Consider the following 13439-nt stretch of genomic DNA (forward strand, 5'->3'; position numbering starts at 1 on the left):
TACAGGTCCCATGCAAGTCCAGAATCTGGCTGGGCAGTCATTAAACCTTAAAGTTCCATGTGACTCCATGTCTCACATCTAGGTCATGCTGATGCAAGAGGTGGGCTCCCACAGCCTTGGACACCTCCATCTCTGTGGCTTTGCAGGTTACAGCCCCCCTCCCTGCTGCTTTCACGGGCTGGCATTGAGTGTCCACAGCTTTTCCAGGTGCACAGTGCAAGCTGTCAGTGTATCTACCATTCTCGGGTCTGGAAAATGGTAGCCATCTTCTCACAGCTCCACTAGGCAGTATCCCAGTGGGGACTGTGTGGGGCTCCCACCCCACATTTCCCTTCCACACTGCCCTAGCAAAGGTTCTCCATGGGAGCGCCACCTCTGCAGCAAATTTCTAGCTGGACATCCAGGCATTTCCATACATCATCTGAAATCTAGACGAATTTCCCAAACATCAGTTCTTGACTTCTGTGTACTCACAGGCCCAATACCACATGTAAACAACCAAGGCTTGGGGCTTGCACCCTCTAAAGCAAAGTTTTGAGCTATACCTTTGGCTCCTTTTAGGCATGGATGGGTCACAAGGTACAAAGTCTCAAGACAGCAAGGCCCTGGGCTGGGCCCACAAAACCATGTTTTCCTTCTAGGCTTCTGAACCTATGATGGGAGGCGCTGCCATAAAGACTTCTGACATGCCCTGGAGACATTTTCCCCATTGTCTTGGTGATTAACATTTGGGTCCTAATTACTTATGCAAATTTCTGCAGCTGGCTTGAATTTCTCTTCAGAAAATAGGTTTTTCTTTTCTATGGCATCATCAGGCTGCAAATTTTCTAAAATTTTTAAAAATTATTATACTTTAAGTTCTGGAGTACATGTGGCGATTTCGCAGGATTGTTGCATAGACACACACCTGCCATGGTGCTTTGGTGCCTCTGTCCCCCCATCATTCAGGCATTTCTTCCAATGTTATCCCTCTCTAACCTTCCCACCCCCTGCTATCCCTCCCCTGCCCCCTCACCCCCCAACAGATCCCAGTGTGTGGTGTTCCTCTCCCTGTGTCCATGTGTTCTCATTGTTCAATACCAACCTATAAGTGAGAACATGTGGTGTTTGGTTTTCTGTTCTTATGTCAGCTTGCTGAGAATGATGGTTTCCAGATTCATCCATGTCCCTACAAAGGACATCAACTCATCTTTTTTTATGGCTGAATAGTATTCCATGGTGTATATGTGCCACATTTTCTTTATCCATTCTATCATTGATGGGCATTTCGGTTGGTTCCAGGTCTTTGCTATTGTAAACAGTGCCAAATGAACATATGTGTGCATGTTCCTTTATAATAGAATGATTTATAATCCTTTGGGTATATACTCATTAATGGGATTGCTGGGTCAAATGGAATTTCTATTTCTAGATCCTTGAGGAATCGCCAGACTCTCTACAACAATGGTTGAACTAATTTACACTCCCACCAACATTCTAAAAGTGTTCCTGTTTCTCCACATCCTCACCAGCATCTGTTGTCTCCATATTTTTTAATAGTCACCATTCTAACTGGCGTGAGATGGTATCTCAATGTGGTTTTGATTTGCATTTCTCTAATGACCAGTGATGGTTAGCATTTTTTTCATACGTTTGTTGGCCACAGAAATGTCTTCTTTTGAAAATTATCTGTTCATATCCTTCACCCACTTTTGGATGGGGTCGTTTGTTTTTTTCTTGTAAAACTGCGTTAGTTCTTTGTTGATCTGGATATTAGTCCTTTGTTAGATGAGGAGCTTGCAAAACTTTTTTCCCATTTTGTTTGTTGCCGGTTCACTCCTGTGATTGTTTCTTTTGCTGTGCAGAAGCTCTTAATTAGATCCCATTTGTCTATTCTGATTTTTGTTGCCATTGCTTTTGGTGTTTTAGTCATGAAGTCCTTGCCTATGCCTATGTCCTGAATGGTACTGGCTAGGTTTTCTTCTAGGCTTTTTATGGTGTTAGTTCTTATATTTAAATCTTTGATCTATCTGGAGTTAATTTGTGTGTAAGGTGAAAGAAAGGGGTCCAGTTTCAGCTTTCTGCACATGGCTAGCCAGTTTTCCCAACACCATTTATTAAACAGGGAATCCTTTCCTCATTGCTTGCTTTTGTCAGGCTCGTCAAACACCAGATGGTTGTAGCTGTGTGGTGTTACTTCCGAGGCCTCTGTTCTGTTTCATTGGTCTATATCTCTGTTTTGAAACCAGTACCATGCTGTTTTGATTACTGTAGCCTTGTAGTATAGTTTGAAGTCAGGTGGTGTGATGCCTCCAGCTTTGTTCTTTTTGCTTAGGATTGTCTTGGCTACGTGGGCTCTTTTTTGGCTCCATATGAAGTTTAAGGTGGTTTTTTTCCAGCTCTGTGAAGAAGGTCAACGGTAGCTTGATGGGGATAGCACTGAATCTATATATTACTTTGGGAAGTATGGCCATTTTCATGATATTGATTCTTTCTAACCGTAAGTATGGAAGGTCCATCTGTTTGTGACCTCTCTTATTTCCTTGAGCAATGGTTTGTATCTCTACTTAAAGAGGTCCTTCACATCCTTTGTTAGTTGGATTCCTAGGTATTTTATTCTCTTTGTGGCAATTGTGAATGGGAGTTTGCTCATGATTTGGCTCTCTGTTTGTCTGTTATTGGTGGTGTATAGGAATGCTTGTGATCTTTGCACATGGATTTTTGTATCCTGAGACTTTGCTGAAGTTGCTTCTCATCTCCAGGATGCTCCCAATCAACCGTAACACTTCATGACGCTGATGTTTGGGTGTGTGGAAATGACCAATGAAGAGGTTTCTCATTAGGACTTTGTCCACTTTTCCTTCTGAGGTGTTTGCTAAGTTCATCAATTTCTTTTGAGCATCATCCAGCATTTCTGGTTGGACCTCATTTTGTTTTCTAAGTTCTTCAGTTTGTTCTGTAACTCTTGATGCTCAATCCAATGAGCATTTGCTACATCCAAACATTCCTGTAATGATAACACTTTTCTTTTCAGATATTTCTCCTTTTCCTTCCATTCAGCTCTAAGATGTTTTTGCTTTTCTAATTCAGCAGACTACATAGCATTTTCCTCTTGTTGGAAATGCTGCAGTACCATCTGCAGGTTGGCCAGTGACACAGCACACTGCTTTACCTCTTCCCAAGAGGCAGAAAGCTGCAGCACACTTTTATCCCTTTGCTTGGAGACTACATTCAGTTGTTCTTGCAATGATTCTACCTGCACCCTGGCTTGATGGCTTGCATTTTCCATTGCATTAGAGGATGAAACTAGCTTTTCCTCCAATACTGTGACTTTCTTAGTTTAGCCTCTCTATCTTCTGCGGCCAAAGCCTCACGGGTACAAGATATCTTCTGATTCTAGAAGATGATTACGCAATCTCTCTAGCTCCTGGTTTGACTGAAATTTGTTGTCACGTAAACGCTGAACCTCATTCTGGAGGGCAGTGTTTTCCATTTGCTTTTGTTTCAGGGACAACATGACTTGGTCTCTCTCCTGTTGAAACACAACTATCTTCTCCTGCATTGATTTAACTGCATTTACAAGCTGATTTAACTCCGCAATCTTGCCCTGTTCTTTTTCTTTCAATAGCTCTTCAAAAGCAAGAGCCTTCTCCTTCACTGAATGGCACTCAAACTCTTTTTCTCGCAGCATCGTAGAAAACTTCATGTTAGTCTCTTGCAATGCTTGATATTCGGTTTCCTTTTCTCTGGATGTTTCTACTATGTTTTCATTTTCTCCTTTTAGTTTGCCAATGTCCATCTCTAGAATTAATATTCTCTCCTTCAGGTTTGTGACTCCCTGCCTCAAAAGTTTGTTTTCATTTCCTTTGTTAGAGAAATTTTCATTGGAAGAAAGTAATTGATCACTTTTGGCTTTAATTAAGATGTCTTTTCCCTCAAATAACTTTTGCAAAACATCTTGTTTCACCCCTCAACATGTAATTAAGACTTCCAGTCTTCCAAATGTATTAGAAACTACAACTAATCACAGCAAAACTTGCAAACAACCAAATTTAGTTCTGGCCTGAGCCAGACCTATTTACATATTTGAATTTATCTCATTTTTCATCTTTCTTTGTTCTATAAATCTTCTATTTTAAAGGCATATTACAATTTACAAAATTTGCAAGAAATATCTTTTTAAATGTACAAGTTCAGCAACTAATAAAAATATGAACGATACAGTTAAGTTTCAAGTCAGGACTCTTTTATGATGGGTGTATTAAAAAATTGAAGAAATAATCTCTTAAGTTTCAGACATCTGGATACTTGTGCTATCAAAGTGGTTTCATTGCCCTCAGTGGCCACCATCATGAGAATAGTTAACTCTTGGATTGCTGTACCTCATTATTTCAGGAAGTGGCATGTTTAGTGATGTTAAGTATACTTATGCAGATGCAGCTTATGGTTTAACACTTACATGAAAGTTGTATGAGTTTATGTAAGGAAATGTTTAGTTTTAAGATGATATCTTTAAATAGATATCTTAGCTGTTAAAACTAAGTGATATAACTGGAGCATATGCTCAATAATAAAAAGGGAAAAAACAATGATACATCCAAAAACTTGGATGGATCTCAAGGGAGTTATGCTGAGTGAAACAAAACCAGCCTCAAGAAGTGAAATACATTCTGCACATTTATCCCAGAACTTAAATTAAAAAAAAAAAAAAATTGTTGGCGAGTGTCATGGCGGCTGGTGAGTTGGCAGGAATTGCCCATGGAACTGGGGAGAGTCACTAAAGCAGAAGTAGAACTGGCCCAATCTGGATGGTGGGAATGAGCAGAAGGCCCCGTGTGGGTGACGGCGTCACTAGAGGAGGGCCCCTGGTAAAGTCCCAGGCCAGGCCTCTGTGTTCCTCAGCAGAACCTGGAGCCCATGTTGCTTGGGAACCCCGCTTTGTTGTGGAATCCTGCGCATTTGAACTAGTCTTGTGAAGGGAGGCGTTCAAGGATATTTGGTCGGATCGTCCGACAGCGCTAAATGCTTTTTTTTCCGAGTGGACCGGGTCGGCAGCTAAACTCACCGCGATGTCGTCCTGGTTTGGGGGCCTCGGCTCCAGATGGGGCCAGTCTCTGGGTCAAGTCAGGGGCAACCTGGCTTCCCTCGCTGGTCAGATTTCAAACTTTACAAAGTTTATATTGACGGGGGGCACGGAGGAAGTGGAAGCAGAATTACCTGATTTGACGACAAAGGAAATTGAAACCATTCATCCAATCTTGAGATCAGAGAATAAAAGGCGTAAGAAACTTTGTATTTCTTACATGAAGAGAAACATGAAGCGTCAGAGCTTCAAACGAAAACAGCAATCTACAAGTTACCGAAATCGACTTCAACAAAAAGAGGTAAAAATCCACCATCTTAAAGCCAGACATACTGTGCTCCAGGACCAGATGCTGAAACTGCAGTCGGCTGCTCAGTCAGTACCTTCAGGAGCTGGCGGTGTACCAGCAACCACTGCATCTTCTTTCGCTTATGGGATTAGTCATCATCCTTCAGCTTTCCATGATGATGACATGGACTTTAATGATATAATTTTGTCCGGACAAGAAATAAGCCAACTCCCAAATGAAGTTTCAAGACTTGAGTCTGAAGTTGTCTATTGGAGGGATATTGGTCACACTTCAACAGCACGAGAAACACATAGCTCTGCTCAAAGAGAAAGAAACAAACTACAAAGTATCATTAAGGAACTGAAACGGAACCGAAGTCAGGAAATAGATGACCATCAACATGAAATGTCAGTACTGCAGAATGTGCACCAACAGAAATTGACAGAAATAAGTCAAGAAGAATTAAGCGACTATGAAGAACGAATTGAAGAACTCACAAATCTGTTACAACAAGGTGGCCTTGGAGCTACAGAAACCGATCGCTCTAAAATCGATGAGATGCAAAAAATTATTCGATTTCTACAAGCAGAAAAAGTGGAGTCTACCAAAAAAATGGAAGAACTTGAGGATAAAATAAAAGATATAAATAAAAAATTGTCTTCTGCAGAAAATGATAGAGGTATTTTGAGGAAACAACAAAAACAGCTAAATGTGGAAAAGAGACAAATAATAGAAGAATGTGAAAACTTGAAATTGGAGTGTAGTGAATTGCAGCCCTATGGTATGAAGCAAAGTGATACCGTGACAGAAGAGGAAAGAATTATTGCACAGAGTGCATCGATGGAGGAAGTGTTCAGGCTACAACAAGCACTGTCTGATGCCAAAAATGAAATAATGAGATTGAGTAGTTTAAACCAGGATAACAGTCTTGTTGAAGACAATCTGAAACTTAAAATGCATATTGAAGACCTAGAAAAAGAGAAGTCATTACTGAGTCAAGAAAAAGAAGAACTTCAGATATCACTTTTAAAATCAAACAATGCATGTGAACTAATTAAAAGTACAGCTACAAGAGACGTAAGTTTGGATTCAGAATTATACAATTTAAGACTTAATTTGGAAGCAAAGGAACAAGAACTCAATCAGAGTATTCGTGAAAAGAAAATCCTGATAGCTAAGATCGAAAAATTGGACAGACAGAATCAAGATGCTAAAATGCACATGCTTTTGATAAAAGATCAGCTATCAAAACAACAAAATGAACGAGATAACATCATCAGTAAACTGAAACAAGATCTAAATGATGAAAAAAAGAAAGTCCATCAACTTGAAGATGATAAAATGGACATTACTAAAGAGTTAGATGCACAAAAAGAAACATTACTTCAAAGTGAAATGGCCCTAAATGATTTACATTTAACCAAGCAGAAACTTGAGGACAAAATAGAAGATTTAGTAGATCAGCTAAATAAATCACAAAAAAATAATGTAAGCATCCAGAAGGAGAATGTGGAACTTAAAGAGTATATTAGACAAAATGACGAGGAGCTTTCTAGAGTCAGGAATGAGTTAACTCACTCTTTAAATCAAGACTCTAGTAGTAATCTTAAGGACAACTTAATTAAAGAAAAAGACGCCGAAGTGAGAAACTTAAAGCAAAGTCTTTCAGAATTAGAGCAGCTCAATGAAAATTTAAAGAAAGTTGCTTTTGATGTCAACATGGAAAATGGAAAGTTAGTTTCAGCATGTGAAGATCTGAGGCATCAGCTGGAAGAATATATTGCTAATAGCAATCAGCTTTCTCTTGAAAAAAACACCATTGTGGAGACTCTAACAATGGAAAAAGGAGAGATAGAAGCAGAATTGCGTCAGGCTAAAAAGAAGCTGTTGGAAGAAACAAACGAGCATGAGAAAACCACTGAAGACTTGTCAAATGCAGGTAACTTGAATACCTCTACCTTGCAGCTGGAACGTCAGCATTTAATTAAACTCAATCAAAAGAAAGACATTGAAATAGCAGAACTCAAAAAGAATATTGGACAAATGGATACTGATCATAAAAAAATTAAGGACATTTTGTCATCTAGTCTAGAAGAGCAGAAGCAAATGACACAACTTTTAAACGAGAAAGAAATTTTTATTGAAAACCTTCAAGAAAAAAGTTCAAAGTTGCAGGAGGAATTGGATAAATATTCTCAGGCCTTAAGAAAACATGAGATTTTAGGACAGACCATACGGGAAAGGGACAGAAGTCTTGGATCCATGAAAGAAGAAAATAATCATCTGCAAGAAAAACTGGACCGGCTTGGGGATCAGCAGAGTCGAACTGCACCCGTGGCTGATCCAAAAACCCTTGATAGTGTTACTGAACTAGAATCTGAGGTATCTCAACTGAACATGATCAAGGATCATCTTGAGGAGGAAACTGAACACTATCCAAAGATAGCTGAAGATCAAAACCAGAGTAAGATGCAACTACTTCAGTCTTTACAAGAGCAGAAGGACATGGACGAGTTGAGACACCAGCACGAGCAAAGGAACGCCAGGCACACCCAGCTCTGTTTAGAGAACAATGAGGAAGCTAAGTGTTTGCAAAAAACAATGGAACTGATCAAAACCCAGTTTTATGAAGAAAAGCAGAAGATTCAAACAGATAGCTCTGATGTTTTTCAAGAAACCAAAGTTGAGAGCCTTAATATAAAAAAAGGAAGTGAGCACGATTTATCCAAAGCTGAAACGGAAAGATTAATGAAAGGAATCGAAGAGCGAGAACTGGAGATTAAACTTATAAATGAAAAGAATATAGCTTTAACTAAACAGATCGATCAGTTGTCCAAACATGAAGTTGGTAAACTAAGTCAGATCATTCAGCAGAAAGATTTGGAGATACAAGCTCTTCAGGCTAGAACGCCTTCGACTTCCTATACTCAAGATGTTGTTTACCTTCAACAGCAACTGCAGGCCTATGCTATGGAAAGAGAAGAGCTATTCACTGTTTTGAATGAGAAGGCTAGGGAAAATAGCCATCTAAAAAGAGAATATCACAGAACGATGGATATAGTTGCTGCCAAAGAAGCAGCTCTCATCAAACTGCAAGATGAAAATAAAAAAGTGTCCACTAGATTTGAAAGTAGTGGCCAAGATATGTTTAGAGAAACTCTTCAGAATTTATCACGTATCATTCGAGAGAAAGACATCGAAACAGACGCATTAAGTCAAAAATGTCAGACCTTATTGGCAGTTTTGCAAACATCCAGCACTGTTAATGAGGTTGGAGGTGTTAGTAGTCATCAATTTGAGGAGCTCTTACACGAACGTGTCAAGTTAAAACAGCAAGTAAAGAAAATGGAAGAGTGGAAACAGCAGGTGATGACCACAGTCCAAAATATGCAACATGAGTCCGCCCAGCTTCAGGAAGAACTTCACCAACTGCAGGCACGAGTTTTGGTTGACAGTGATCATAATTCTAAATTACAAGTGGACTACACTGGCCTGATCCAAAGTTACGAGCAGAACGAGACCAAACTCAAAAACTTGAGGCAGGAATTAGCACAAGTTCAGCACAGCATTGGGGAGCTTTGCAATACCAAGGATCTTCTTTTAGGAAAACTTGGTATTATTTCATCCCAGCTGTCTTCAGCATCATTGCTGACTCCCCAGTCAGCAGAGTCTCTTAGAGCAACTAAGTCTGATATATTGAATGAATCTTCTGAATTGCTACAGCAAGAGCTAGAAGAGCTCAGAAAATCACTACAGGAAAAAGATGCAACAATTAGAACACTCCAGGCAAATAATCAGAGATTGTCTGATTCAGTTGCTGCCACCTCAGAGCAAGAAAGAAAAGAACACAAAAAAACTGACTCACAAATTAAGCAGCTAAAGGAGAAACAAGATGTTTTGCAAAAGTTACTTAAGGGGAAAGACATCTTAATCAAAGCCAAAAGTAATCAACTACTTTCTTCCAACGAAAATTTCACTAACAAAGTAAATGAAAACAAACTTTTGAGACAGGAAGTAAAAAACCTGAAGGAAAGAATATTAATTCTAGAGATGGACATTGGCAAACTAAAAGGAGAAAATGAAAACATAGTAGAAACATCCAGAGAAAAGGAAACCGAGTATCAAGCATTGCAAGAGACTAACATGAAGTTTTCCGCGATGCTGCGAGAAAAAGAGTTTGAGTGCCATTCAGTGAAGGAGAAGGCCCTTGCTTTTGAAGAGCTATTGAAAGAAAAAGAACAGGGCAAGATTGGGGAGTTAAATCAGCTTGTAAATGCAGTTAAATCAATGCAGGAGAAGATAGTTGTGTTTCAACAGGAGAGAGACCAAGTCATGTTGTCCCTGAAACAAAAGCAAATGGAAAACACTGCCCTCCAGAATGAGGTTCAGCGTTTACGTGACAACAAATTTCAGTCAAACCAGGAGCTAGAGAGATTGCGTAACCATCTTCTAGAATCAGAAGATTCTTATACCCGTGCGGCTTTGGCCGCAGAAGATAGAGAGGCTAAACTAAGAAAGAAAGTCACAGTATTGGAGGAAAAGCTAGTTTCATCCTCTGATGCAATGGAAAATGCAAGCCATCAAGCCAGGGTGCAGGTAGAATCATTGCAAGAACAACTGAATGTAGTCTCCAAGCAAAGGGATGAAAGTGTGCTGCAGCTTTCTGCCTCTTGGGAAGAGGTAAAGCAGTGTGCTGTGTCACTGGCCAACCTGCAGATGGTACTGCAGTGTTTCCAACAAGAGGAAAAAGCTATGTGTTCTGCTGAGCTAGAAAAGCAAAAACATCTTAGAGCCGAATGGAAGAAAAAGGAGGAACATCTAGAAAGAAAAGTGTTATCATTACAGGAACGTTTGGATGAAGCAAATGCTTCATTGGATTCAGCATCAAGACTTACAGAACTAATTGAAGAACTTAGAAAACAAAATGAGATCCGACCAGAAATGCTGGATGATGCTCAAAAGAAATTGATGAACTTAGCAAACACCTCAGAAGGAAAAGTGGACAAAGTCCTAATGAGAAACCTCTTCATCGGTCATTTCCAGGCACCGAAAAATCAGCGTCATGAAGTGTTACGGTTGATGGGGAGCATCCTGGGTGTGAGAAGGGAGGAGATGGAGCAGTTGTTTCATGACAATCAGGGCGGTGTTACCAGCTGGTTGACTGGGTGGCTTGGAGGAGGATCAGAAAGTGTTCCCAACACACCTTGGAAATCAAATTAGCAATCTGTGCTTCATAGTTCTTTTTCAGAACTTTTTGTTAAATTTCTAGAAACGGAATCTCCTTCATCTGTTCCACCACCAAAGCCTTCCGTTCATGATAGGAAACCTCTAGATTCACCGGGAAGGAGAACACCAGATGCAAATGCACCAGAAAGTTTTAAAGATACAGCAGGATCCAGGTCTGGTAAAGGAACAGACGTAAATCCATTTTTGGCTCCTGGCTCAGCAACTGTGCCTCTTATTAACCCAGCTGGACTTGGGGACTTGGACCTGGTGAGCCCTGGTGTCACCTTTTGAAACCCATCTCAGATGTTTGGCCGACATTTACACCTTTGCCAGTGTTACCTGATAACAGTGCTGGAGTTGCGTTGAAAGAACTTTTAAAGCAATAGAGGATTCAGCTAGAGACAATCTAGCACTTCAAATAAACCATGAACACTTTACGTATGTACTTTATCACAAAATGGCCTTTTGCAAAAGGTCATGTATTTGTTTGTAGTTGTGCTTCCTCTGAATTTAATAAAAATATTCCCAATGTTTTTAGAAACTGCAGGTGTCAGGAGCAAGTGTTTTGTTACATAATCTGCTTTATTCCTTCTGATTTGACCTAATTTAAGCTAGGAAGATTTATCTTTTATCTTAGCTTACAAATACACAGAAACAAAAATACCACTAGCTGTATGTTAGCTTTTTATTTCCTTCTGTGATTTCCAAGCCCATTTAAGCTAGAGATTGGGGTTTATCAAGAGTTTTTTTTTTTTTTTTTTTTTTTTTTAAATGAGGAAGTGGCTTTTCTGCATAGTGTGAAAAGTTGATCTGAAGCATATATTGGTCATCTTTAGAGGACTTTGTGGGAACAGGCCAAGAAGATTGTCCCTGAAAGGTTATAGGTGCCCTGACACAAAGTGTGTATTTGGTCCTGTGCAACGTTATCATGTGTGTAGATTCTTTTTTTGTAGTTGTTTTAAATAGAGATGGGGTCTCACTATGTTGCCAGGCTGGTGTCAAACTCCGGGGCTCAAGTGATCCTCCCTCCTCAGCCTCACAAAGTGCTTGGATTATAGGCATGAGCCACTGCGCCCAGCCCTGTATGTAGATTCATGTGATTACCACCATAGCCAAGATACAAAACACTTCCATCACAAGCGTCCACCCCCGGCCCCACGGTTGCCCTCTCATAATCTTAGCCACCCCTGTCCCTCTCCTGAATCCCCGACAACCACTAACTGTTCTCCATCTCAGTCATTTTGTTATTTTAAGTGTAATATAAATAGAATCAGGATGTCACCTCTTGAGACTGGCTTTTTTTCACCCAGCATATCTGCCTGGAGACCCATCCAAGTTTTTGGATGTATCACTTGCTTTTTCCTTTTTATTGTTGAGTATATAGTCCAGATATATCACCTAGTTTTAATAGCTAAGATATCTATTTAAAGATATCAACTTAAAACTAAATGCTGCTTTACACAAATTCATACAACTTTCATGTAAGTGTTAAACCATATAGCTGCATCTGCGTAACTATAATTAGCAATATCACTGAACATGCCACTTCCTGATACATGAGGTACAGCAATCCAGCCTGAGATTGGGTAGTTTATAAAGGAAAGAGGTTTCATTGACACAGTTCCACATGGCTGGGAGGACTCAGGAAACTTACAATCATGACAAAGGCAAAGGGGAAGTAAGGCACCTTCTTCACAAAGTGGCAGGATGGAGAACGAATGTAGGAGGAACTACTAGACACTTAGAAAACAATCGGATCTCATGAGATCTCACTCAATATCATGAGAATAGCATGCAGGAAGCTGCCCTCATGATCCAATTACCTCTACCTGGTCTCTCCCTTGACACTTGAGGATTATTGGGATTATGGGAATTATAATTCAAGATGAGATTTGGTTGAGGACAAAGAGGCTAACCATATCTCTCTCTCACACACACATACACACACACACTCTCTCTCTCTCTCTCCCCCCCCCCTCTCTCTCTCACAGAGGGAGTGTACACTATAGAAAGGATATGAAGTGATCAAAGTCTAAGCAAGACCCTTGCATTTTAATGGAAGAGGGACCATATGAAGAGCCAGAACTAATGGGTGCTAATTCTAACCATGCCTGGTCTCTCCTCGTCATCACGCGTATTCTTCCTGAGTTGTTTGCAAGTTAATTTCCCTTGTATAGAATAAAATGATAAATTTGCCCTGAGTATCAGTCTAGGTTTTACTCTAACCCCAAGCTACCTTCCCATCTGATTTCACATATGTCTGTGGATGCAATTACTACCTAAATACAGAATGCTCAGCAACTGACTGATTCTCTATTCTAGACCTCACCCTTGATTTTCCAGCCCCTACATCCAGCTGCCTACTTGACATCTCCACCTGCATGGCTTTGCCTCACATTCAGCATATTCAAAACCAAACTTCACCGCTTCCACATTTCACTCTCTACTTATATATCCCTGCAGAAAAAAAAGTGGAAACATCCTGGTCCCTTTCTAAAGTTCCTCCTTGCAACAATGTCAGCACCATTCATTAGCCTGTGCAAACCAGCCACCCAAGAGTCACCCTTGACCTGCTACCTCTGCCTCTTTCTCCCCTCAATCTGGTTCATCTGACTGCCTGGATGGCCTGTGCAAGTCACCATTTTCTCTTGCTCGAACTCCTAGAATTACCTCACTCTTGGTCATTTCACATGTACCCTTGAGCCTCTCCAGTCAACCTACAGAAAAGATACTAACTTAAAACAAGATGTATTAAAATAACATTTCAGAAATTTCTCCAGGTGAAACTTTGTGGATTGGTTGAGTTACATTGGATAATGTGCAGTGCAGTTAATTTAGATAATTAACAATGAATCTAGTATG

General features: G+C 40.1%; 1 protein-coding gene across 1 annotated transcript; it reads left to right on the top strand.

The window, feature by feature from the left end:
• The first annotated feature begins 5027 nt into the window (after positions 1-5027).
• On the top strand, positions 5028-10963 carry LOC108315206 (thyroid receptor-interacting protein 11-like). The gene is given in 2 exon segments (XM_037744191.1): positions 5028-10823; positions 10826-10963. Coding segments are annotated over 2 exon segments (5913 nt in total). The 5' UTR covers positions 5028-5048.
• The last annotated feature ends 2476 nt before the right edge of the window (positions 10964-13439 follow it).

This window comes from Cebus imitator, unplaced genomic scaffold (genome assembly GCF_001604975.1).
Source record: "Cebus imitator isolate Cc_AM_T3 unplaced genomic scaffold, Cebus_imitator-1.0 Scaffold9, whole genome shotgun sequence".
NCBI lineage: Eukaryota > Metazoa > Chordata > Mammalia > Primates > Cebidae > Cebus > Cebus imitator.